The 26,291-nt window shown below is 43.1% G+C and overlaps 1 protein-coding gene across 2 annotated transcripts in view; it reads right to left on the reverse strand.

The window, feature by feature from the left end:
• Positions 1–26,291, reverse strand: part of TMTC4 (transmembrane O-mannosyltransferase targeting cadherins 4) — a 65,392-nt gene that overhangs the window by 31,659 nt on the left and 7,442 nt on the right. For both annotated transcript variants that reach the window (XR_013975046.1, XM_080917323.1), the window contains exons 3-6: positions 24,757–24,872; positions 23,613–23,829; positions 15,935–16,022; positions 2,494–2,597 (exon numbers count right to left, since the gene is read on the reverse strand). Coding sequence is in view for 1 of the 2 variants with exons in the window: in XM_080917323.1 (XP_080773449.1) it covers positions 2,494–2,597; positions 15,935–16,022; positions 23,613–23,829; positions 24,757–24,872 (525 nt within the window). In the remaining variant the exon portion in view is untranslated. The remainder of the gene's footprint in view (positions 1–2,493; positions 2,598–15,934; positions 16,023–23,612; positions 23,830–24,756; positions 24,873–26,291) is intronic.

Below are 26,291 nucleotides of genomic sequence, written 5' to 3' on the forward strand. Positions count from 1 at the left end.
ACAGGAGGAAATACAGAAACAAAGTGTGGAACAGGGACTTAAAAAAAGGCCATGTAGTGACTGCCTCACCCTGGGATCCATCCCATATTTAGTTACCAAACTCAGACAATATTGTGGATGTCAAGAAGTGCATGCTGACAGGTACCTGATATAGCTGTCTGCCACATCTTGAGAAATAGAGTCAGATGCTCTCAAACAATCGTTAGACTGAGAACGGGGTTCCCAATGGAGGAATTAGAAAAAGGACTGAAGGAGCTGAAGGGATTTTCCACACCACAGAAAGAACAGTATCAACCATCCAGAACCCCCTTCCCCCAGAGCTCCCAGAGACTAAACTACTAACCAAAGGGTACACTAAGAGAGACCCATGGCTCCAGCCATATATGTTGCAAAGGATGGCCTTATCAGGCATCAAAGTGAGGAGAGGCCTTTGGCCCTGTGAAAGCTCAGTGCCCCAGTGTAGGGGAATGCCAGGGTGGGGAGGTGGGAGGGAATGGGTGAGTGGGGGAACACTCTCACAGAGGTAGGGAGAGGGGGAATGGGATAGGGGGATTCCAGAGAGGAAACTGGGAAAGGGGATAACATGTGAAATGTAGGAAAATACTCAATAATAAAAAGTAAATAAATAAAGAGTCTCTAATCCTCAGACTGAACCCCAGCCTCTATTCAGAGCAGACCTAGAAGCGGTGTGCCTGCCTGCTTAGGGAGGCCTCTCCTGCCTGCTTAGGGAGTCCTCCCCTGCCTGCTTAGGGAGTCCTCCCCTGCCTGCTTAGGGAGTCCTCCCCTGCCTGCTTAGGGAGGCCTCTTCTGCCTGCTTAGGAAGTCCTCCCCTGCCTGCTTTAGCACTAGGCATAGCGGCCATAACACGGCATGACACACTCAACACATAGCTCAGTAGCATCCACATGAGGTGCCATTCAACTGCTGGTTCTCTCTCCCATCAATAGATTCATGATAACTGGCTCCCCAAACATGTTTTCACTTATATTTTGCTATACAGAATGTACCCCACGGTTTAAAACCAGTGAAGATGATACATGTCCTACACATACAAACAGGCTTCAACTCTCAGAACTGTGAAATGAATGAGGCACATAAAGAGCCTTCTAGGGCATTTAATTGGGTGGATGGAGTCCTTGGTGTGCATATGGAGGTCAGAGGTCAACTAGTCAGTCCTGTCCTTCCAACCATGTGGGTCCCAAGGATCAAACTCAGGTCATCAGACTTTGCAGCAGTCACCTTTACCTAATGAGCTACCTCACTGGCTTCTACACACCTTTTTAAATACGAGACAAACTAGATCAGGGCTTCTTAAACTGTGGGTCATGGCCCCATGTGAGACTGCATAATTAACTGTAGAAACCTGGCAACATAAAAGTTTCTGAATACACAACAATCAAAACTTAATTCAAAATGAAAACACATCGTGAATCTAAGGTGTTTGTAGTGGTCCTCATCCAGGGCCCATTGTGCAACGTCACTGAAGCCTGGGTTCTGAATGCACAACACGCATTCCTGGCACACTGTACACTGTCACACCACACAATGCCTGAAACACCTACTGTGCATCATGAATTACAGTTTCTTCACATACCAAGTTCTCTACTCTTACAGAATCATAATGGTTTAATTATGGAAAAATAAACACCTTTAATCCTTTTCTACTATCATTCAAAAATATTTAAGTATCAAATGAGTGTTTTGTTGGATTGGATTTTGTTAGGCAAATATATACCAAAAAAAATCTGATGGGATGCAAATTTACTTTGTTAAATAGATGTTTAAAAAATACAGTACGTCAAAGAATTGCTTTAAAATAAATTTATGACTCACCATCAGTAAGTGACTGATTTGTAAGCCCATTTTATATTCCTATATCATATACCCTAGGTTGTGTAAAAATGTCTTGGGTAGAAATAGGCTGTGAATGCACAAGGCTGAAGAAGCCTGGGGCTGAGGATTCAGATCAATGGTGTATGTAGTGCTTGCCTAGCAGGCACAGGTCTATGGCCTTGTTCGTTGGAACCACAAAAAGCCCTAAACTAGCATTCTTAACTGGGTCAAAGTATGTCAAGTCTAATTTTTAGGTGAGAAGTAGAATCACGGGTGTGGGTGCCTACAAGCTTCCGGTGGCTGGCAAAGTTCCTTGTTGTATTCAGGGCCGGTACCTGTGAGAGTGTCCAGGGAAACCGAACCATTCTTTTATCTTTCTTAAAGGGACTTCCTCACAAGGAGGAAACATGTCCCTCTTCCCTAAGGACTTCCCATAGATCAACTCACACAATTCACTACTCATGGTCAGAAGAACCCATTAATTCTCCATCTGAAATGCTGGCACTGTGGCAGCCAAAACCATCGGCCCCCAAAAGGTCAAATCCTCAGGCTGGTGATAGCACATAGAAGCACAGGGGGACAGGGGATGGCCCACAGTGCCTGTCTTGGAGGGAGTGGATGAATACAGAAGGCAGGCTTTATCTGTGCTTGAGTTCTTACCAGCACCGTGATTCCTTGTTCTTTACACAGCATGGCCACTGCTCCCAGAAAGATACTCAGCAACACCCAGAAGGTGGAAGAATGTGTTCCCTCCTTGTTGCCTGCTGGTAAGTAACAAACACATAAGTCATGTCATATGTTCCATCTTGCCAGCACCAAGAACTAAAATTCCAAGCATGTGTCTCACAATCACTATCTCAAACCTGAATTTGGACCAAACCAGTGGTCCCCAGTGCATTTCTGAACTTAGGCTGGACAGTTTCCTCTATAAAGGACACGTGTCCCATCTCAAGGCACTGAGAAGTATTGAGTGTAATGCTACAACCCAGTGTTCCCACGGAACAAGTTCTTTCTTCTCTACTTGCCCACCACTACAGGACCATTTTAACAACTGGTGCTTTGAACTCTGAAACTGCAAAAAAAAATTCATCTGATTGTAGAGTGATTCCAATGATACCCACTGCTATCAAAAAGAGGAGCTCAGAATGCTTGCACAACTTTTAATCCATTATGCCAGGGATAAGGACTGGGCCCTATACACCAGAGTGCTTATAGGCTGAGTCCACTCCTCTCTATATGTGATAGCTCTGACCCTACCACCAGAGGGTACATGGCCACTGTTGGACAGCTCATCTTGCCTACACTAGGAACAAGTAGGGACCATGAGTCTGTTTGGGCTGCAACTATTATGGGGACTCAGCATCAACATCAAGTCTAAATACCGCTTAACATATATAGTGATGAGAAACCGGGGAGATCACGCATGTCATCTGATGGCCACCAAGTTGCTTTCTGAGGAGGCAAGTATATGTCCATTTGCTGTCTATGGCCAGTAAAAAATACAATCTAGTGGCCAAATAAATATAGCTAGAAGGAAACAGTGTCACAGGTAGGCCTCATCCCTGGCAACTCTTTGAAGCCCTCATCCCTCATCTAAGTGAACAAGCACTACATCTTCTTAGGAGAACCACTCGCTAGCATTCTGGGTACCACTAGAAGAACTTCAAATCTGACTGCTGCTGCGCTATTCACTATTAACACCCAGCATCTGGCAAGTTACTTCCATTTACTGCCCTCATCTATAAGAGGAGGTAATGGACCTACCTCAGGAAAAAGAGGGAAGAACTAATATGGAATGACTTGCCACTATGTTATAAATTCCAAGAGAGCAAAACGCACTCTAGAAAAATCTGTAAGAAAGTAACTGTAGTAATTAGTGAGTGAAGGAAAAATAGAGCAGATGAGAAAGTTATATTTTTCACGGTAGACCCACATTGTTAGCCACATGTACATAAAAAAACCACATCAAACACTTAACACTTTAAAAGAAAACTACCCAATATGCTATAGAAACCACAGAGGTCAGCTGATAAACGTTGCATGCAAACCACAGCAACTTTCTCCGGTCAGATGATGAAAGTTCCATGGGGCTTTGCTGTAACAGTCTATGGGGTTGACCAGTAAGTCATTCTGACATAAAATGTGCCAAGCATGCAGTGTGGTTTTTAAGGTACACTGTGATTCTTATTAAGTTGCTCACTCCAGAAGCGCGCGTACGTGTGTGTGTGTGTGTGTGTGTGTGTGTGTGTGTGTGTGTGTTTTCACATGCCTGATGTATACCCTTGCTGGATATAAGCGTTGTGATTTATTAAGAACTGACTGGCAAAGCCTCAGGGTGGAAATCTTGTCTTGCCAATAACCACTGGTACCTCAAGTTATCTCAACCTCATGCTCCTTGGATGGGGAATGAGATACCTGTCAAAGTGATGAAGTCTGCAGGCAGCCAAACCCCTTTGGAAGCTTAACAAATCATGAGCACCACTTTCTGCCAGGACTGACACCTGCTGTTGCCTTCCGGCTAAGGGTGACCCTTGTGAGCACAGCTTTCATTAGTGGCCTTGCTACTGTGACCACCTGGGACCCCCTCTAGGATCCATAGTCTACATTCCAACCCAGGCGTCGTAGCAAACCAACAGATTCCCACCTTGCTTTGCTTGCCTGTTCCCTTGGGCTAGCATGCCTCTGGCCAAATCCTACCCATTTTATAAAGCTGTCAAATGTCACTTAAGCTGTGAAGCCACACCCCCATCCTCCCAGGGAGTCCCTTCCCAATTCACTTGCTTTACTCCAGTTACAGCAAGTGGCCTGCCTGTCTGATTGCCTGTGGGTAAGTGTCCCTAACTGACCCCTAAGATTAAGTTAGGAGGAGCCGTAATCGATAAACTGCATTAATCATAACCCACAATCCTCTAGGATGTTCTTCAGTATATTCTAGACACTGGATTTTCTGTTACTGCCACAGATGATAATTTCTCCACATTAGACATTTGGTTGTTTGATGCTTTGTTGTGGAGACAGTGCTACATATCACGGGAAATGTGGGTGCACTTCTACACATTAGACAGTAGCCCCTCTATCCAAGTGGGTTATAGATACTGTCAAATAACCTCTGTGAGGAGAATTATGCCAACTGGGAGATCACTGCCCTAAAGCAGTGCTCCTCAGGATTCAGACCCTGGAGCCTGGGCTTAAATCTTGCTAAAAATGCAGAATTATAACCTACCCAGGCCCTTTGAGCCAGGAATCCTGAAGATGGCAAGCCATGGTCCTTTTAACATGCTTTCCAGACCTTTAGGACACTCTATATACCTCCAATATCAGCCTTGGCAGCAAGCTTGCATTTAGCTACATTGCTGTGACCCTGTTTGGCTTGGAGGAGCAACTGAGAACTATACCGACCAAACAGAACAGTACCCAACAGAACAGACTCTGGAGTGGTAACATGCACTAGGTGGATGGAAAAGAAACCTTTCCAGGATGCTTCCAGCAGGGGGCCACCTGGACTTGACTTGAATAACTTCAGCATGGGCCTGAACGTCTCATAACAACCCATTTCACTCTTAAGCTCTGGTCCATTAGGAATATTATTCCTTAGGCTGAGCACACACCTGCCTTTCTAAGTTTTGTGGCTTAGCTCCAAGCTGTTCAGGTGGCAGATGGCCCAAAAGTCAGCGTTCCTCCACTAAGAACCATTTCATATTTATCTGGTTCTACCAAACAAATGAAGAATAGTTTTATTTTTTTTTTAAATGATATATATAGGTGATACCGGAAGATCACAATGAGAACCACAACCATTATCAGAAGCCTCTGTACTAAGCAGGATTCCGATTTGAGGCTTTGTGTGTTCCAGGCCCACCATGAGGTGCTCAGTCCAACTTCATTCCTTTTGTACTTTTGTCTAGTTCAAAATGTTACCTGGATACCTGTATTTGATTTTTTAATTATCAAAAGTTTATGTAAAGAACTTGCAAATAAAAGACATTACACAGTGAGACACGCCAAAGTTTGTGTATCTCAATGAGCTTCTATCATTAGCAGAGCTGTCCTGAGGCTGTGGAACCTTGCCCTGGGTTTTACTTTCTCTGCCAATTCTATTTTACCTGTATTTTTATGAATTTGACTAGTAAATCATCCTCGCTACATGCTTCTCACTTAAACATAATCCAGTCCAGTCTCCTGAATTAATTTCAAAAGCACATCTTCCAGATCATTTTAAGTCTTCTTAGAGAAACGGAATTGCTTTGTGATTTACTTAAATATAACGTGGATGTGGATGAAATTTCCCCTATGGGGGTAGGGGGAGGTGTAAGAGGAAACAAATTCCCAGTTCCTCCGGTAAAACCTGTAAAGATAATTCTCAAAGGAAGGCACCCTGTTAGCACAAAGCCAAATACTATGTGCACATGAAACCAAAGGGCTCACATCCCAATCCTCTTGTCCAGAATTAAACACAGCTTTCTTCACAGATGGCTAGCATACTCAGTGGGCTGCAAGAAAATAAGACAGAAAATGCAGCCTCTGGCTTCATCACGCTTTTCCCCGAGGGTCACTCTAGAGTTGTATCATACCTTTCGTGCTGGTTGGGTTTTTGTCAATTTGGCACCATCCTAACATATCTGGGAGGGAATTTTATTTGAGAATGCCTCCATCAGACTGGTCTGAAGGCAAATCTTTTGGGTATTTTCTTGACTGATGATTGATGCAGTGAGCCAGCCCACTGTGAGCAGTGTTGTGGTGGTCATGGGTTGCATAAACAACCAGGCTAAACAGTATCCTTTACTATCTCTGCTTCAGCTCCTGCCTCCAGGTTCCTGCCTTGAGCTCCTGCCCTGACTTCCTTCAATGATGGATGGTTGTAGAAGGCAAAAAGGCCTTGTGCACACAGATAAGCACCAGAGAAGCAAGGAAAGCTGAACATGGGTTAGTTCTACCACGGAATAAAGGCGCTTAGCTGCTCTTCTGGAATGCAAGGAACCGTGGAGTTTTACAGCCTTTGCTATCTGATGAGGCAGGTTCTGCTCCTACCTTCCAGAATTTTTGTTTTGACTTATTCCCAGACCCTTTCCCCCTAAACCTTGAGCACTGTGTTTGAACCCTGAACCATTCTTATGAAAGTTGCCACTTGTGGTTTACAACAGCCTAAGTGACTTCTCTTATCTTAGGGCCAGGCCAGTCCTGACACCCACAGGTACTATGCTCACCTCAGGAAAGCTCCCTAGACCCTAACTTCTTGGGCTCTATCTCCAAGTGAACAGCACCCATTGTGAAAGAAACCAGATGTACTCTGTAAAGAATCTCAATATAAACCCTTAAACTGTTGTGCACTTGGACCATTTCTTGTCAACAACAGAAGCACTTAAACCTCCTTCGGTCTGCATTCCTTCGCTGCTTCTGACATCAGGCACCCATGACAAAAACCTGCCTGGCGAAGATATTTCTCTGCCGAAGTTACTTGAGCTCCAGTCACCAAAATTAGTGGCAATTTCAGATCAAAGGCAACACTTCAATGGTCACTTAATAACCCAGTTGACGGCTTTCATCTGCAGAGAGCTACACTCCAGACCTGCTCCTCTATAAAAGCAAGTCATTAGAGCTAACGAGCACTTGGACTTTATCTAGTCCCAGCAGAGAAGTACTGCACTGCCACACAAGAGTCTGAAGGCTTCTGTGTGGAAAAAAAAATATGCATTTCACATTTTTAAACTGGTTTCATATAAAATTGTATTTTTGATAGACTAAAATTCATCTCATTGCTGTTTTGAGACAGGGACACTTATACTCCAGTGAGGGCTTTAGACTCACCATGTAGTAGAGGGTGATCCTTGATTTCTGATCCCCTTGCTTCTGTCTTGAGCACTGAGATGACAGCCCTGGTTCTTGTGGACGTAGGTGAACCCAGGGCTTTATGCATGACTTGCAGGCACCTTAGCAACTAAGCTACATTCCAGGCCCACTTGCTTGTGTAACTTAAACAGCAGAAACTGAAAAGAGCAAGTGTGTCTAATGTTTCTATATGTGGCAGTGCCTGTAGACCTCAGAATCAGCCTCGGCTCACAAGTGAAATACCCTGCACACTGCTGTGTCTGTATTCCAACCGAACCTCTGATATCTATAAAGTCTGAAATGAGTCTGTGTCCTGATCTAAATCTACCCATTGCCATGGTTATCGGTATTTTATCAGCAGCCTTATGACTAAGGATGCTTATGTGCTAGGGTGCCTTCCAGAATCCAAACTGGAAAACTTCACCTTTTAAAACTTTAAAAAAAAAAAAAAGATTTATTTATTTATTATATACAAGTACACTGTAGCTGTCTTCAGACACACCAGAAGAGGGCATCAGATCCCATTACAGATGGTTGTGAGCCACCATGTGGTTGCTGGGATTGAACTCAGGACCTCTGGAAGAGCAGTCAGTGCTCTTAACCTTTGAGCCATCTCTCCAACCCCTTTTAAAACTTTTAAAATTGTATCATCTGGGGCTAGAAAGATGGCTCAGCAGTTAAGAACACACATTGCTCCTCTAGAGGATCCAGGTTTCATTTCTGGCACCCATGTGAAGTATCTTACCACCACCAACTCCGGTTCCAGAGGACCCTATGCTTTCGCACACAGGTGTCTGCCTGCCAGCATTCGATGCATACACATGTTCTCGGGCACATACACATACACACCAAACAACAAATAAGTAAATCTGTAAAATCATATCATTTAAATCAAGGGGTTCATCATAAACATTTAGTACGCCTGTACATTAAAAACCAGAGTCAACTAATGCACACAGCATTGGCAAAAATGCTTATATTACAGGGGTTGGTAGGAACTTAAACTGAGAAACCCGTTCTGAGTTCTGGGACAACCCCATCTTGGTAATTCCCCTTAGTTAAGATTAACTTTTAATCTCGATTCATCAAAGCAACTAATCAGGTCAATCTGCAGCATAACCTAGTGAATTTGGATTTCATATTTTTGTGGCTGTTTTTAACCAGGAAATCAATGCTAGCAACTCTCATCCCAAGTATGAATAATTTACTACAGTGACAGAAACGATAGGCCACCTTGCACACAGAACCAAGTTAATTGTTTCTTTTTGCTCCATGCTTAAGAGAAGTCTTTTATATTGCCACATCTCTTATGCAATTATACAGTAATGCCAGAAAGTTAGTAACTTTCTCAGTGTGAACAAATGCTGCTAGAAGACAAAGTCTTTTCATTTTTAATTTAGCCTTCAAACCTCTTCAGGATGGAAGCGTCCTCATCATGTAAGAGGCTAATTTAAAAAATGTAATATAAAATGCATATAAAATGTAATATTTTTAAACCTAAAAGCAACTGTGAGAAGCAGTAAAAATAAACCTTAAAACAAATGTTGCCTCTAGTCCAGTTACGTTTATGAATAACTCTTGTATAGAAATAAAGTCTCCCTAAGACAGGTAATTCTAACTTGAATGTAGCTCTATTCAAGTGTCTTTACTGGAATTCGTGGCCTTAACTTTGTCCACACTGTTAGATTTTAAGCTCTGATGATGCAGGAGAGTATGACAAAACCATCTGTAACCAGGCTGTATCTTTCACCTCGAGGAAAACCATTCTCCAGGACAATTACCTAGCACAACAAGTGTTAATGGTGTAAGACCCAGGACGTGGCAGATCTGCTCCACTCCATGTCTCTATTATTCACAATGACACAGTCCCTTAGGTCAATGGAGGCAAAGGATGAAGGAGTGAAAGGAAGAACTCCAACCAGCAGAAAGACACTTGTCAGCACTGACACCCACAAGTGCCAACAGATGTGACCAATTTAATGAAGCATTTGTCTCCGACTTGGCACTCCATCCAGAGGGAAGCCCTCCTTCTTTCAGCAAAAGCAGCACATTGTACAAGCTAGCCCTCTTCACCACCCTCTGCCTGGCAGCTCTGCTGAGCGAAACTGGCACATCATGGTGTGTGTGGGAGCAGTGCCATCACGACAGGTGGTCACAGCTCTGTAGCTGCCAGACCTACACAATGAGCATCAGACTCGTGCTCCAAGTACTGGAACTGACCAAGCCTGCTTCCATGCACAGGATGAGAGTCAGACATGCTGTCCTCACATTGGGGACCACGTAAAGAAATTCAAGCAAGGGAGGAACCAAGGAAAATGAAGGTGGAGAAGAAAGAAATAAACAATCCATTGGCAATGACCCCAGATGAACCTAAAAACTGGTGTCTTTATGGCATAGCCACCCATCTATTTATTTATTTATTTATTTATTTATTTATCTATCTATCTATCTATCTATTTATTTATCAAACTGTAGTCTAAGCTGGCCTATCTATCTATCTATCTATCTATCTATCTATCTATTTATTTATTTATTTATTTATTTATTTATCAAACTGTAGTCTAAGCTGGCCCCAAACTTGCCCCGATGAACCTTAAAACTGGTGTCTTTATGGCATAGCCATCCATCCATCCATCCATCCATCCATCCATCCATCCATCCATCCATCCATCCATCCATCCATCCATCTATCTATAAAGCAAGTTCTTCCACTGTAGTCTAAGCTGGCCTCAAACTTGCAATTCCTCTTCCCGCTGCCTCCAGAGTATTTGGGTGGCAGGTGTGTCACCCAACTGAGTAGGCTTATTTCTTAAGCATCATGATTCAAAGTCAAAGACAAAAAAATATATCTTAAGCAAAATGTAAGGGAATGACAAGTCAGATATCTTGGCTGAACTACAACAGGACAAAGGTTTAAAAAGGGCTCTGAGATCTTGTTGACCTCTGTCTGAGCTGAAAACTTAATGTAGCAAGACAATTCCTCCCTGGAAGATTCCCTCCTCCCACATTAGTGAGACATTCTGTCCTAGTTCAAAGCACTAGTTGAAGAATGAAATTGTTTCCACCATTTTAGCAAGCTTACTGTTAAGGGCTTACCTGTCTCCAGTCTGAAACAGAAGGTTTTGAAAGAGCTTTCAGTATTGACAAAACATCTCATGAGAGCAGCACATTTTTTGGTCTGGGCATTAAACAACAACAAAACGTGTTCCTTCAAATCATCTGTTTAATGATATATCTATATTGATATCGATATCTATACCTATATCTATATCTATTTGTTTTGAAGTAAATGTCTGATGACATTTTTATTTTTAAAAAAGATTCTGTTCTAAAAGAGCTTTAAGAAAGTAAAAGGAAACATAAGATAACAAAACAAAACAAAAAACAAAAACAAAAACAAAAAAAAAACCAGAGCCCTAGAAACAACAGTGAGTTGATTTCCCTCAATTTTCTGAAATTCTAGGACACCGGAGCTTAGCAGAGCTGTCTCCTACTAAACTCAGACAGTTAAAGATTACTCAGACTTTATAATAATATTGTACCTATAAAGAAAGCTAATGAGGTTACTCAAGAGGAGCTATAAACTCTCAGAGAAACTTCTAATTAGTTAAATCATAATTCAGAGCACTTAATATCTGTTCCCTTATAAAATAGTATTAACTCGGTCCCAACTCTTGAATGTCAAGTTTATGTGTATCTAAAACCGGACCTCCTTTTTTTCATTGACTTTATATATTCAGATGCTTGAACTCCAAAGACCAGGTCTTTAAGTTGGTTGCCTTAAGCATTAAGCCTAAGCATTAAACAGCATGATCATTTCATTCTAATAAAGACTGTGTTTCTGCTTTGAAAGTTTTAATTGTCTGCTGTACTTATAGACACAGGCAAACACCATGCCATGGCATGAGTCTGTGATGACTGCTTGGCCTGTGTTCCCTGCACTGATGAGCTAGGGGAAAGAAAAACTGAGGATTTAAGACACAGGGAAATGTAGACATCCAGATGCTCCTAAATATGAAAAGCTGGACCGACAGAAATGTGATGTAATGTCAGAGGTGACTGCAGTACCAGGGCCACCCCTATCCACTCTGCAAACACCACGGAATGGAGTCCTTTTTGAGCACATGCAGAGAGTGGAAAACAGGACCATTCTCAGCTCCTTGAGCATGCTAAATAATTCAAGCTGTATTTTAACCAGAACAAACTGAACTGAAGCTAGAAATGTGTAATCCAGTGGTAGAGGGGACTTGATTAAAATGTGTAAGTCCCTGGGTATGACCTCTAACATGTGAAAGAATATTTTTACATATACAAGTATGACATGTACATGTATATCCATATAATACACATGGGCCTAGAAATCCCCACCGCCCATGGGGCTATATGGACTTTGTTTCTAGGTTTTGGAATCTAGCATTGGGTGTAGGGCCTATTTATCAGAAATACTTTTAATATAAGGCTGATTAGTGAGGGAATGGATGATCTAAATCGACAACCCCCTGTGATGCTTTGGGACAGCATCAGAGACCAGAACTACTTTTCTAGTCAGATTTTTCTGGTCAAAATCTTTCATGTATAGGGAACTTTGTTCTTCCTCTGTGAAGGCTTGTGGACCCTACAAGCCTCTAAGAGACAGGTCCTAGATAATACACAGGCTAAGCTGAATATCAACATTGTGCTTAAGGATGTTTCTAAGGAGCTGGTATTTACTCTAACAGAGAACATTCCACTCTTGACATATTTGGAAACGAGTTAAAAAAATATAAGAAAGTTACTGAAAATATGATACCTTTGCCAAGGGACTAGGGAAAGGGTGGGAGCTGTGATAAGAAGACTAAGTGGCTGGTACAGTGGGTTATGGCATTGGTCTAGAGGAACAAAGCAGGTTGCTCATCAGGGCACAACATCCTTAGGTGTTGTCTTAGTCAGGGTTTCTATCCCTGCACAAAACATCATGACCAAGAAGCAAGTTGGAGAGGAAAGGGTTTCTTCAGCTTACACTTCCACATCACTGTTTATCACCAAAGAAAGTCAGGACTGGAACTCAAGCAGGTCAGGAAGCAGGAGCTGATGCAGAGGCCATGGAGGGATGTCACTTACTGACTTGCTTCCCCTGGCTTGCTCAGCCTGCTTTCTTATAGAACCCAGGTCTACCAGCCCAGGGATGGCACCACCCACAATGGACTGGGCCCTCCCCCTTGATCACTAGTTGAGAAAATGCCTTACAGCTGGATCTCACAGAGGCATTTCCTCAACTGAGGCTCCTTTCTCTGTGATAACTCCAGCTCGTGTCAAGTTGACACAAAACCAGCCAGTACAGGTGTTTACAGTGGTGGTTGGGCTAGGATCTTGCTAAAGGGACAGAGGGCTCTGCCTGTTAAAAAAAAAAAATACTAATCATAGTGCATCTAAGGCCTTCTTAGGCTGATTGGAACCTCTAGAATTGCAACCTCAGTAGAACTAATTCACAATGATGAAGACTCAAGAGCCAAGGAACTCAAGCACCCACTATAAACCCTGCAGTAACTGTGGTACCTCCACGTCAAGCCTGTCAGGGCAAGTGAAGCAGTTCAGGGCAGAAAGAATGCAGAGATGCAAGACTGAGGGCCTGAAATGAGAGTATCAGCCATCACAGTTTTGTAAAGACCAAGTAACCACAAAGCATCAGAGACCATGGCCGAAGGTGATGCTATGGGCTCCATTTGGTCTTCTCTTTCCTGTCCTAACATGAGTTCAAGTTAATCAGTAAATAATGGACAGGAGGGCGTCTGTCCAGGTTCCCACAGCTATCCTCCTATCTTCTCACTGTTGTGGGAACGTCAAACAAACCAGCATCTACTTATAATCCTGCTGGGATTCTGCCCGAGCTACTGCTACTCTTCTGCAAACACCAATCATGTTCAGAATTGTAGCAGTAAATAATAATAATAATAAAATGGCGAAAGGTTTCAGGCACCATGCCACCTCCTGCTACTCTCTATCCGAGGAGTAGCAGCTGCTACTTGGCTCCGTGGCTAGCCCCATGCAGCAGCTGCCCTCTTCCAGCTCTTTGCTGTGGACTCTGCTCCCTTTCCCAGCATCAGCCCCCTGTGGTTATTGTCACAATTCTGAAGTAACCCAACAAAATCAAAACTCTTGAGGCTTGTAATTTGTCAACCAGATTCATATCAGTAAATTCTCACTCTACAAAACGTCCACACAATAAACTCAGAGCCAACTGATATTGATACAAACTGCCCACCTAGATAAAACAAATTTTCCTGTAATAATTCATCCTTTACAAGATATTCATAGCTACTTGTAACTATTTAATGCCACACGGGGATGAGTTATCCTCCTCCTCCATTTTCTCTTTTCCCCGTTGTTCTCCTATCTCCCCCACCTCTCAAGAACTTCTCTTCACCCGCCTTTCTTTTTCACTGCCCAATCACAGGCCTTGCCTTGTCTTGTGCCTGCCCTCACCTGCCGGAAGACATCCTCCAACAAGATTAACTTTATTGAAGATACTTATAAACTCAGACCTAACCATCTCTTTCTCATGCTAAAGTAAATACAGTATACATGCTAAAATAGTGTCACTGGACCAAAACAAACAAACAATCCAAAAGGCTATATGGTGAGCAGTTCTTCATCAACTTCCAGGAATCAGAGTATGAATTAACTGAGCATCCATCAACATTGAAGTACCTTCATCCTCACTATCAGTTTCTAAAGATGTCATGTGTATTTAATTTTCTTTTCAACACCAGGCATAGAACCTGAGGTTTCGCCCGGATCCACTACCAAGCTAAACTCCCAGCCCCAAAGGCTTCCTAAACCAATTACTTTTTGTATGGATGGCCCTTAGAAACAATTTTATGATTATAAAAAGAACTCAAAATAGATACACATATACTACGTAAATATTAATGCACAAATTCATGAACTGGAACACAGAAAGAATGAAGATTCCTGGGAGGAATACCAAGGGGCATTCGTTTTTCTCACCACTGTGAAAGAACAGTCCATTCAGAAAGCCTAGCAAATTTCTCAGCACACTCAATGGAAGGAGTTCTGGTGTTGTAATGATCTTCCTTATGATTTCACAAGGACAAACCTTTAATGCAGTGGAAGGTTCTATATGACACCCCTTACCTGTTAAATCTATTGATATTTAATACTTAATGCTTAACATAAATACTTTCCTCAAAAAGAACATTTGACGACCGTGAAATTCATTCACAATTCCTAGTAATTGTTTTAAGGAGGTTATATTAAGATTAACAAATGATGACTGATGAGACTTTTCTGAAAAAAAAAAAAATCTCTTAAAAATATCTGAAGTTTTAATGTTCTTGGTGTGAATGCTGAGAAGCAACCTCCCTACGAACCTGCAGATTCCGACTGAACTGCCAACGTTAGGACACGAAGTGCCATTGTACCGTAATAAACATGTATGGGGGGGACCCCTCCCACTCCTGATTCAGTCTTAAGGAGAACAGGCTGGCACTGGAATCTCGCTCAGCTGTTGTGAGACTGAGGCAGGGCAATCTCTCCAGAGCCTCTAATCATGAGTTGTTGTTAGTGGGGAGGCTCTGCCCAAGGACCTGATGGAGGTGTGCCTTCCTATTCTGCTGACCTTTGGCCTCAGGAAGAGAAGTTATCCCTTGCTCTTCTCTGCCCTGAAGCCATTCCACTCACATTCTCCAGACTCCGGACCAACTAATGTGCAGGATTTTTTAATCTCAGCATTTTTTCCTCTCGGCAGGATAAAAAAAGTGATATAAGGGTGTGAGGTATGGCCATGCCTACTCAGATAGACATCACCAACATGGGGGCAGAGGCCCACCTCTCCTGTGTCACATGGAGCTGAATATCTGAGAGATTCAAGCAGAGCTGGGGTCCAGCCTACGTGCAAGGAAGAGAGAAGAAAAGTGAAGACTCTCATAGGCCCAGTCCAATCTACCTTTGAAAATTATGAAGGGGCAGATTGCTCATCAACATCTATGACCTCTAGAGTCCCAAGCTGGTGTGAAATCATGCGATTTTGCTGAAAATAAAACAGTACCCCACCCCCAACCCAAGTGCTTCAGTAAATCTGCTCAGGGCTTTGCTGTATTATTGACCTAGAATGTGGTGTTATGAAGAGGGTGAGGAAATATACATGTGTGAAGGGTCTAAGCCTTTGGCCTGCTGCACCTCAAGCAATAACCTTATATGAACAGACCGACTCACTATCTGTTGAGATGAAATAATGAAGAAGGTGGCAAACGAAAAAGGGAAACATAGTGCTTACTTTCTTTAAGTGCTTGACAGTAGCCACGGAAAGACAACAAGAAGAACAGAGCACACAGGAGGTCTGCACGGCCAACAACACCAGCAACCTTAAAAGAAAGGGGTAGGAGAAAGATTTACATAAGAAATTAAGCATTCATGAATTCTGATATACAAAATATACCTCAGACATGAAACAAATAACTTACCAGCTCCCACCCCTATGACAGTGTGTTGGCAGTATTGGATGACCTACTCTTCAACTGTATGACCGTTCGTTCTTAAAGAATACCTTTAAGAATAGTTCAACTGTTCAACTGTTTAGCCCACTATATAAGTGGTTCATTCTTTTTGCCCTTTCTGGTACAGGACTTCATCCCATTGTTTTAAGAGATTCCAGGTTATTTGAGCAGACTGTTCTGGGCACAGCACATGTACAGCAAAAGTGGTGTTACTTAACACCTTACACCCAAGAAAACCAGCAACCCAGGTTTCTCATGTCCCACTGTATTAAAAAAGAGAAAAGAAAAAGGCCTGGGATTGGCAAGATGGAACAGTGGGTAGAGGTGCCTACTAAGCCTGGAGACATGGAGTTGATCCTTAGAAGTCAGATGAAGGGGTGAACAAACTTCAGAGTCCTCCAACCTTTTACATTATGTACCATGACACATGCCCACTCCCCAATATCAGGCATGCACACACACAAACATACAAAACAATAATAGTAATAATAATAATAAACTGAGAAGACTTTTAAATCTGATCGGTGACCCAAAGGACATAAAAGTGGGAAGTATATGTTAAAAGCCATTTAAGCAGAGAGAGAGGTTCGATGCTTCTGAGCTGCCTCTGCCATCTTTTTCCTTCCAACTCAAACTGGTTTAGAAGGCTAACATGTCAAGTCAGGATAATTCCAAAGTGGCCAATGAGATAAAACAGAGAATAGTTTCCATCCTTTCTCTTTTCTTGTTTCCTACATGGCTTCCTTTCCTTCCTGTCTTTCCCCTAGCAATGAAGCTGTAAAAAGTTTGTGCTCACCTCCCCCCAAGCTCATTACCTCAGTAATTGTTCTCCAAATATCTCATAGCAAGGAAAAACCAGAACTCTTCTTATGAGTGCTGCTCTAGTTTATGGGGGTGTCCTTTACTAACTGACACTCAAATGTGACATATACCAAATCACCTTAATGTCTGACAGATTGATTACTTCTGAAAGGACAAATAAAATATCATGCCTATGGAAATTAGTACATATATTTGTTTCCTAAGGGTGTGTGTGGTCAACGGCTGAACAAGAATAGGTTTCCTTTTGCATATGAAAGGCTGAGATATATTACTTGTCATTGTGAGGCACACTGGGAAGTCCATGGATAAGACAGAATGAATTGACAAATCGATCCTAGCAAGAGCATGTGTGAGAGACAAGTGTGATGGTCAGTACGGTCAACCTGACAGGACCTAGACAGCCAGGAGACAATCCTCTTGGCATGTCTGTGAAGGAATTTCTAAACCACTTAGCTGAGGTAATCCCACTCTTAATGTGGGCAGTACCATTCCAAGGGATGGGGTCTTTAACAACTAAATAAAAAGGAGAGAGTGGGATTGGCATCAGCATTCATTGCTCTCTGCTCCCTGATTGGATATGCCCAGATATCCAACACTCTTGCTCGGCAGCCATGCCTTCCCTACCATGGCTGACTGAGCCCTCAAACTGTGAGCCACAACAAGCCTTCTTTCCTACAGTTGCTTCTGTCTGGTATCTTGTCACAAAAAAATGGTAACAATCAACCAGCATAGGAAGCAAGGGGGCAAACCAAGCTTAATGGGCCTGAAGAGAACATGGCAGTTCACTGGAGGGTTAAATGAATACAGAATGAGAGTTCTGGATACTCAGCAGTAAGTTCATTTAATCAAGGATACAATAAGTAACCAGGGTGCTTCTTGAAATAGGACAATGCACTAGGCAAGCAGAGAAAGGACCAAGGACACTGATATTCATGTGGGGGGGGGAGACCAAGGACACTGATGCTCATGGGTGGGGACCAAGGACACTGTTACTCTTTATGGGGGGGGAGGAAGAACCAAGGACACTGATGCTCATGGTGGGGGGTGGGAATCAAGGACACTGATGCTCATGGGGAGGGAAGGACCAAGAACACTGTTGTTTATGGGAGGGGAGAACCCAAGGACACTGTTGCTCATGGGGACAGGGTTGGGGGGGGAAACAAAACCAAGGACACTATTGCTCAAGGGTAGGGGGATCAAGGACACTGTTGCTCATAGAGAGGGAAGGACCAAGAACACTGTTGTTCATGGGAGGGGAGAACCTAAGGACACTGTTGCTCATGGTGGAGGGACCAAGGACATTAATGGTCATTGGAGAGGGTGCTTTTGTGAAATCATGGCAAGTAAGGAAGTGATTAGAATACCCAGAATTTGTAGACTTCTAGCCAGGATACAGGGAGAAGAGCTGTGGCTTAGGATAGACCACACAGACCCCAAACCCTTTCAGAATTGAAGCAACCAAAGCCAATGCAGAGTCACTGTCCCAGAGCCACAGAGCAACAAGCTTAGAGGAGGCAGGACAGGGGACTAGAGCTTCTTCAAGTGACAGAAGGGAAGCAATAGACTGTGCAAGAACTGTGGTGGGGGGGGCGTTAGGGGGGAAGGCTAAGCCAGAAAGACCAGGCTGTGGAAGTGGAAGCCCCTTCTATCGGGTGACTAAGGTATATTCAAAGTGCCGCCAAGAAATGAAGTTTAAGCAAATGGCTTATTTTCTAAAGGAAAGCTCTCCTTTTGGTAAAAGTGCTGCTGCCCTGGTTGTGGGCTTAGCGTTGCACAGCTGAAGCACCTCATCTCTGTTTTGGTAAACTATTAAAGACAATCTCAAGTCTGCAAGTGATGAAGGTTAGAGTACCTGACTTATGAGCAAACAAAAGGTAACTCTATCGAGTACTTTAAAGTATAGACACATTTAGCATTTCAGTGAGTATTTGTTAAGTAATCAAGGAGCGCCCACAGCACAGAATGTGAAAGGCTATCCAGGAGCAGGCTGTATCCAACCATTGGAGAATGGGCATAAGAAAGACAAGGCTTTTGTTTTTTTTCTTCCATTTTTTTTTTTTTTTTTTTTTTTTTGGATTTTACAAAATATGTATTTTCAGGTAAATTCCTTCTCCAACAGCTGTATTTTTCTTTCGGATTACATCAAATACCTTGCAGATCTTCTCAGGGGAAAAGAAAAATCAATGCACACCCCCTCAATCCAATAAACAGGTGGCAGATAAGTTGGGGACAAGAAACAAGAATTTGGAAACAAAAAAAAAGGGAGGTGGACAAGGGTTTCCCTACTAATTCCTTATGTGCTGAAATCTAGGAGTTTAAAGGTAGGGATCAGGGATGAAGTGTTCCTACAATCCCAGAATTTGAAGGTAGAGGCAGGTGGATGAGAGTTCAAAACCATCCTCATCTTAAAGCTACAAGTGAACTTGAGACCAGCCTGAAACTCAAAGACCTTATCCTGCCCCATTCCTAGTAAAGCATCTGGATTCAGTGGATGGGTGGGTAGATGTCTTAAAGAGGCCTGAGCTTTAGATACTAGACCCCAGGCAACTGGTCATCTTTAGCCACACTTTAGAAATAGTGCTATTCACATCCTCAAGAAGGCCCTGGGTGTACCTCATCCTGGTGGCTGAGTCAAACCAGATCAAGAGCTAAGCAACATAAAGGTGTGGTCTTTTGGTGTGTGTTGTAATGCTAAGTGTGGCCCCCAAGAGCTCCAGTGAGGAGATGGTCTGCCTGTTGAACCAAGTTATTTCTGATTGGTAAATAAAGATGCTGACAGCCAATAGCTGGGCAGAAGAAACATGGGAGGGGAGTACGAGGGGGTGAAGAAGATGAAGAGGAGAATGAGTAGTCACTGTGAGTTAGGTGAGTCATGAAAACATGACCCTAAGGGCTGGCCAATTGGAGTTAAGAGCAGCTCAGATGAAACATAGTAAGAAGTAAGTGATAACTTGGGGTTATCTATAGGAGAGTAGATTCTAATAGCACAGAGGTTAGATATCTGTCCAGTTTTTGTGCTGTTTAAGGCTTATAGGAAACAATACAAGTTGTATGTCTTTTATCCAGGAACTGAATGGTCAAAGGTAGGGTAGAAACCCCTGATTCAGGATTAAAATTTTCAACAACAAGCAATACCTGCTCCTGCCTCTCCTCCCTTAGGGACCAGTACCCTGTCAGAAGCTTCCTGTGTATACTAACAATTCAGAATGATCTGAGACAGCATACAGGGCATCGGGGGTGGGATGGATTTTGATTTCTTTCAGCTGAAGAACAAATCAATTTGGCTGTAATGATTTCCCTATCAATCAGAGCCCAGAAGGGGATCAGACTGAAAGGTGTCTAATTCGACAATGTTGACTTTGGTCAGGACCCTGTATCTCAAGCACACCAGAGGGCTCGGAAATATTAGGTGGTACATTTCTATAAACCCACCTCTTGGGAGGCTGAGGATCAGGCATTCGAGGCCAGCCATGGATTCATAATACCCTGTTTCACAAGAACCCCAATAACAACAAAGAGAAAATATAAGTACTTATTTACACTTGGCAAAAAATACCTTCAGTATTAATTCTGGGATGAGTATAAAACACAAAACACTAATATTGACAAAGAAATGCATATCATTAAAAACTGGTAGGGCCCATGTGCTACTCCACCTTCTTACACAAACACACACACACACACACACACACACACACACACACACACACTTATTTTCTGCAATCTGTACTGTCCTCATGGAGCCACAAGCAGAGACGGACCACCATGGCCACACCACAGCTGGGAATGAGCTGCCTTCTCCCATCCTGGCAGGATACCTGTGCAGCATCCCCTGCCACCTGAAGATAAGCTCCAGGTGTCTTGCTCTTTGCACATGTTTAAAGGTGGCATTAAAAAACGTAAAGTGGAAGATAACAGGGAAAAAGCGATAAGAGGAAATTGGGTAGTATGTCAAAATAATGAAAGGTAAACATACAAAGTATGCTGGTGTGAATGCTAATTTTTAATTATTCCTTATTCCTTGAAATCCAAGTTTAAACGGTTGTCATGAAATGGCAGAGAGATGAAGAGAGTTTTCAGATACTGTTTTCTTCCTCCAGGTAGCTCCCCCACCCTCATTGTAGTGTGTGTGCGTGTGTGCTCTTATACATACATTTGTGGATGTGGAAGCCAGAGGCCAACCTTGGGTATTATTGAGATGGAATCTCTCATGGGCGAGGACTAGTTAATTAGACTAGAACAGCTGGGCTAGGAAACTCTAAGGACAGTCTTTCTCTGCCTCCCTATCACCGGCATATAGACACATTTCCCTATGCCAGGAATTCTCTGTGGGTGCTGGTCATCAAACTCAGCTCCCAATGCTTGCACAGCAACTAGCTTAGTTACCTCTCCAAATTCTTCTCTAATCCTTTTAAAGATCCAAAATATGGTCTTTTAAGATTAGCAGATAAGCTGCATTTAACTGCAATGTGCACGTGTGTCTTGTGCATTCACAGACTCGAAGCATACCCAGGCCTTGAAATCTCTTCACAAATCTGTTTTTTTAATACTTAGAATCAGACTTTTTGGAAATACTTGGCTAATGTAATATTTTACTTCGGTTTTATGATTGTGTCCAATTAGACAACAAGTAAACAGTCAGTCTAGTCAGGATTCTCTCAGAAAGCCCTGTTTCTGTCAGATGCAACACTGTATCTGAGACTTAACAAACACTTAGCCCTGGGAAGTGAGGCTGAAACCAACTGTAACTTAGTCACAGTTGTGCACAAATGAGAGATAAAGGATTTTAGGTGGACGCTTACATCATAAGCCCATAGCCTTTCATAGAAGATGTAGAAAGCAACATTTCATAGAAGATGTAGAAAGCAACAATAAAAACTCCAGTGTTCCATCAGATTGCCAGGAACAAGAATTCTGGTTAACAGTTTGGAAGTGACTTTAAGACCCTCAACAGGACAATCAACTGACCTTAGGCATTTAAATGTCTATTAAAGGTCCAAGTTCACAGCGAACAAAACAGTCTATGGAGCATTCTAATCCAGTGCTTTGTGGGACCTGAAGGACCAAATCCAACCTCCTACTTTAGCAGCCTGACTCCTCACATTTTGCAAGAATTCAAGTATGTATATAGGGGTTTTCTGACAGTCTGCAAAACGTCCAGTTACAACTCAACAGTCAATGTCTAGAGTGTATTCTCCTTTGCGTCCAAGGCACAAAGACATGGCCACAGGACAGCAGGTCAGGCTCCTCTCCTGGCTGTCCATCACCTGGTCAAGTCAGTTTGGGGAAGATATCCAGGGAGGGTGGAGGAGGAAGGTACAGAGCCAAGAGAAGTTTCTTTGTGCTTGCATGGGCCACGGAATATGCTACACTCTCCTTTCTGTATCTGCTTGGGATACTTACTGCCTATAAAGTACTACCAGACTGTCTAACGTCATAGTGCTTTTATGCTATGTATACTGAGAAAAGGTTTGTGAATCATAAAGTCAGCTACTACAGAAAAACTGGCCCTGGCCAGATATGGTGGTACATACTTTTAATCCCAGCATTTGGGAAGTAAAGTAGATGGATCTCTGTGATTTAGAGTCCAATATGGCCTACACAGGGAGTTCTATGCCAGCTAAGACCCTGTCTCTTTCCAAAAATGAATAAATAAAAACTACCATAGTCTCTTCACTGAAAAAGCATTCTTAAAAAAAAAGATATTTTATTTACATTTTAAATGTTATCGCCTTTCCAGGTTTCCCATCTGGAAACCCCCTATCCCATTTCCCCTCCTCCTGCTTCTATGAGGGTGCTCCCCTTACCCTGCCCACCTATCCACCCCCACTTCCCCACCCTGGTTTTTCCCTACAGTGGGGCTTTGAGCTTTCCTAGGACCAAGAGCCTCTCCTCCCACTGATGTCCTACATGGCCATCCTCTGCTACATGCGTCTGGAGCCATGGGTCCCTCCATGTGTACTCTTTGGTTGGTGGTTTAGTCCCTGGGAGCTTTGGGGGGTCTGGTTGGTTGATATTGCTGTTCTTTCTCTGGGTTGCAAATCCCTTCAGCTCCTTCACTCCTTTCTCTAACTCCTCCACTGGGGTCCCTGTGCTCAGTCCAATGGTTGGCTAAGAGCATCTGCCTCTGCATTTTCATGATCTGGCAGAGCCTCTCAGGAGACAGCTATATATCAGGATCCTGTCAGCATGCACTTCTTGGCATCCGCAATACTGTCTGGGTTTGGTGTCTGTGTATGGGATGGATCCCCAGGTGGGGCAGCCTCTGATGGCCTTTCTGAAGAAGGGTTAACTGATGGCCTTTAGGATACAAAGTCAGGCAACATCAACATTTATGTCCTTGAAGCTGTTGTAATTACACCAGCTAAACAGACAGTGCACCCCCCAAGATGCCAGCACACTCTGAGAAAGCCTACCAGTATGTTAGCTATTATTTATTTATAAAGAGATGTCTCTGACCTAAAACCTACTATTTTAATGTCTGACAGGGAGAGCATTGTATTTCCTAAAGACCGTGTAATGTTTGCTCAACTCTGCAAACAGGGGGAACACATCGTGAGCCTGTTTCAGAAAATGGGATGGCACAGAGATGTCTTCTTACTTGCATGCAGACTGTCACACGTGGGCGATACTTACACACTCAGTGTGAACTGGATGGACAGCAAACAGCAATGCTGCCAGCAGGGAAGCCCTGGGGGCCAGGTGTACCCTCCGACCTTTACTGGTGTACTGCAGGCCACCAAACAGGACCGAGAAGACATCTAGCATGAGAATGGAGATGCCGCCATGCAGGAGGATGTTGACCACATGGAAACCCACAGGGTGAAAGCCTCCAGACAGGTAGTAGTTAACCCTGCAACAAACAGGTTCATGGTGGATGCACAAGGCACACACGACAGACATCACCAAGGTAATGACATCTACCCAGCCAAGAAGCCTGAAGAAACAGAACAGTGAGCCATAGAGGAGAGCAGGACGTAGGGCACTGGCAGAGTCCAAAGGACAGCTGGACGATATCTTTAGGGCCCCAGAGGCATTATTTTCCAAGGACAGGTAAAACCACATCTTCCTCCAGGTCGCTCCTCATGACCCACACATTAGACAACAAGATGCTTTAAGAACATGTGTCTCCAGCCTTCTCCACAGGACACCTTTCGGCTGTTACTGTGATTCTTCCATTTTGACTACTTCCCAATTGCTAGTGGTTCTAATTGTTTCTCTGTAAGATCTATACATGAGTATTTAACTGTATCCCAGAAACAGGTATAAGAGCTCTGTCACATGACCAGCAGCTCTGGTTAATGAGGCCAGAAAAGCAAACTTCATATTCATTACATATTGAATTGGTCATAATAGGAAGATTTAGAGCTTAATTTTGTCATGGAAAAAAAAAAAAAAGAACAGTTTTATTGGATGCCTGTGTTGCTTTGGTACATATTATATACTCCCTTGCTGCTTTTAACCAAACAGTAAAGGGTGGGGCTCTCTGAGAACCGGAAAGACAAGCGCGTTACTGGTGTGAAAGCATCATCCCTGCCTAGGGGCCAGGCTAACCTCTGCATAATTTCAGTTTTAGTTTGTGCAGCCGAAATGGAGATTCCTCAGCACAACCTCTCAGCCTCCCTGAGGCACACTTCCTAAGGCTTAATATGAGCACATACATCTTAGAATACATATGTACTCCACCTACATAAGAACTAATGCTGGACACCCCCCCCCCAACATATGACATCATATAGAAACCTCAAACAATGCACCTGTTTCTACTGTCACACCTTACCTGAAAGTCAGGACAGTAAGTGGCCTGTAGGACTTGTGGCTGGTGTTACTGCTCAGTCTACTGCCCCAGAAGTCATGATGCCACAGGTCCCCAAGGGGTGTGTCTGCTTGGAGGTCCTGCAGGAACACAATGGGACATTCTAGGGAAAGACTCATGATCCCCTCCTAGTTTTTCACCACAGCCTTGAAAGCTCCCCCAAACTGTCACCTCTACCCTTTTCATCCTTTCTGCTAGCGGACGGACCACTGTACCCTCACATTTTCTACACAAAGTACTTCAAAATGCACATGAGCTTATCCTACCCTGCTAGTTACTGCCTTTCAATAGCTTTTCACCTTCTTGCACCAAAGCTGATGTCCTCATAACAGTCAGAGCCACCGTGTCAATCTGTCTGACACGGAGCCCCTGTTTCGTTCATGAATTTTCTGCAGAGGCAAGTCTGCGCTGGATGGTCGTCTTCAACACTCTAACATCCTGAGTGGGTCTCAGTCCATTTTCTGTGGGTTCTGGGGCATCTCTTACCTGTCCCCATAGTACCTGGTACACTGGTTACTCACAGCTATGGTTTAATTATCTTGATCACTAGACACAGCACTTAGGAGGCAAAGGCAGGTAGATTTCTATGAGTTTGAGACCAGCCTGGTCTATAGAGCAAGTTCTAGGACAGCCAAGGCTACACAGACTACACAGAGAAACCTTGTTTCAAAAAACTTAAAACAAACCAAAACAAAAGCCCTCAACATCAAAAACCAACCAACCAACCAACCAACCAACCAACCAACCAACAACAACAAAAAACAACCATGCTGAATAAACTGTCCACTTGGCTATGTAAGATCACCACCATTCTTTCACAGCCAATTAAATAAGTTAAGGTATCAAAACAATAACCAATTTAAACAATTAGGGGCAAATATTATTTTTGAAGTTCCTACTTTTGACTGTGAGTTAAGCAGATTATGAAACTTGGGGGAGGGGACTTTCTATACAATTTTAAAATACAAAATTCCTAAATATTAAACAGAATCATCTTTCCATTGAGATAGCTTAAATTTATACCAAACATGCCTAAGTATATTTTCCCTTACATTTAAAATATGAAACTAAATGCTATAAAAGTTAAGTGAGAAGACTGGAGATAGCCGGCAGTTTACGCAGGATCTGCTCTTTTAGAGGACCTGAGTTCCCAGCACCAATGTTGGGCAGCTCACAACTCCTTCTAATTTTTGCTTCACATCTTCCTATTAGCTCCTGACTCCACCAGGAGAAACTACACTATTACCAGCTTTCTAAGAATGGTCTTTTGCACACAGACAGCGGCTAAAATGTTGAAGATATGGGTAAGTGGGTTAAAAATGCATGCTGCTGCCCCAGAGGATATGAGTTTGGTTCCCAGCATCCACTTTAGGCTCACAACCAACTGCAACTGCAGCTCCTGGAGATTCAGTAGTCTCTCCTATCATGCACCTGTATACACATACTCACATATACTCACATGCACTCGCGTGCACACACACACACTCTTTAAAAAATGT

This window comes from Micromys minutus (assembly GCF_963924665.1).
Source record: "Micromys minutus genome assembly, chromosome: 5".
Taxonomy (NCBI): Eukaryota; Metazoa; Chordata; class Mammalia; order Rodentia; family Muridae; genus Micromys; species Micromys minutus.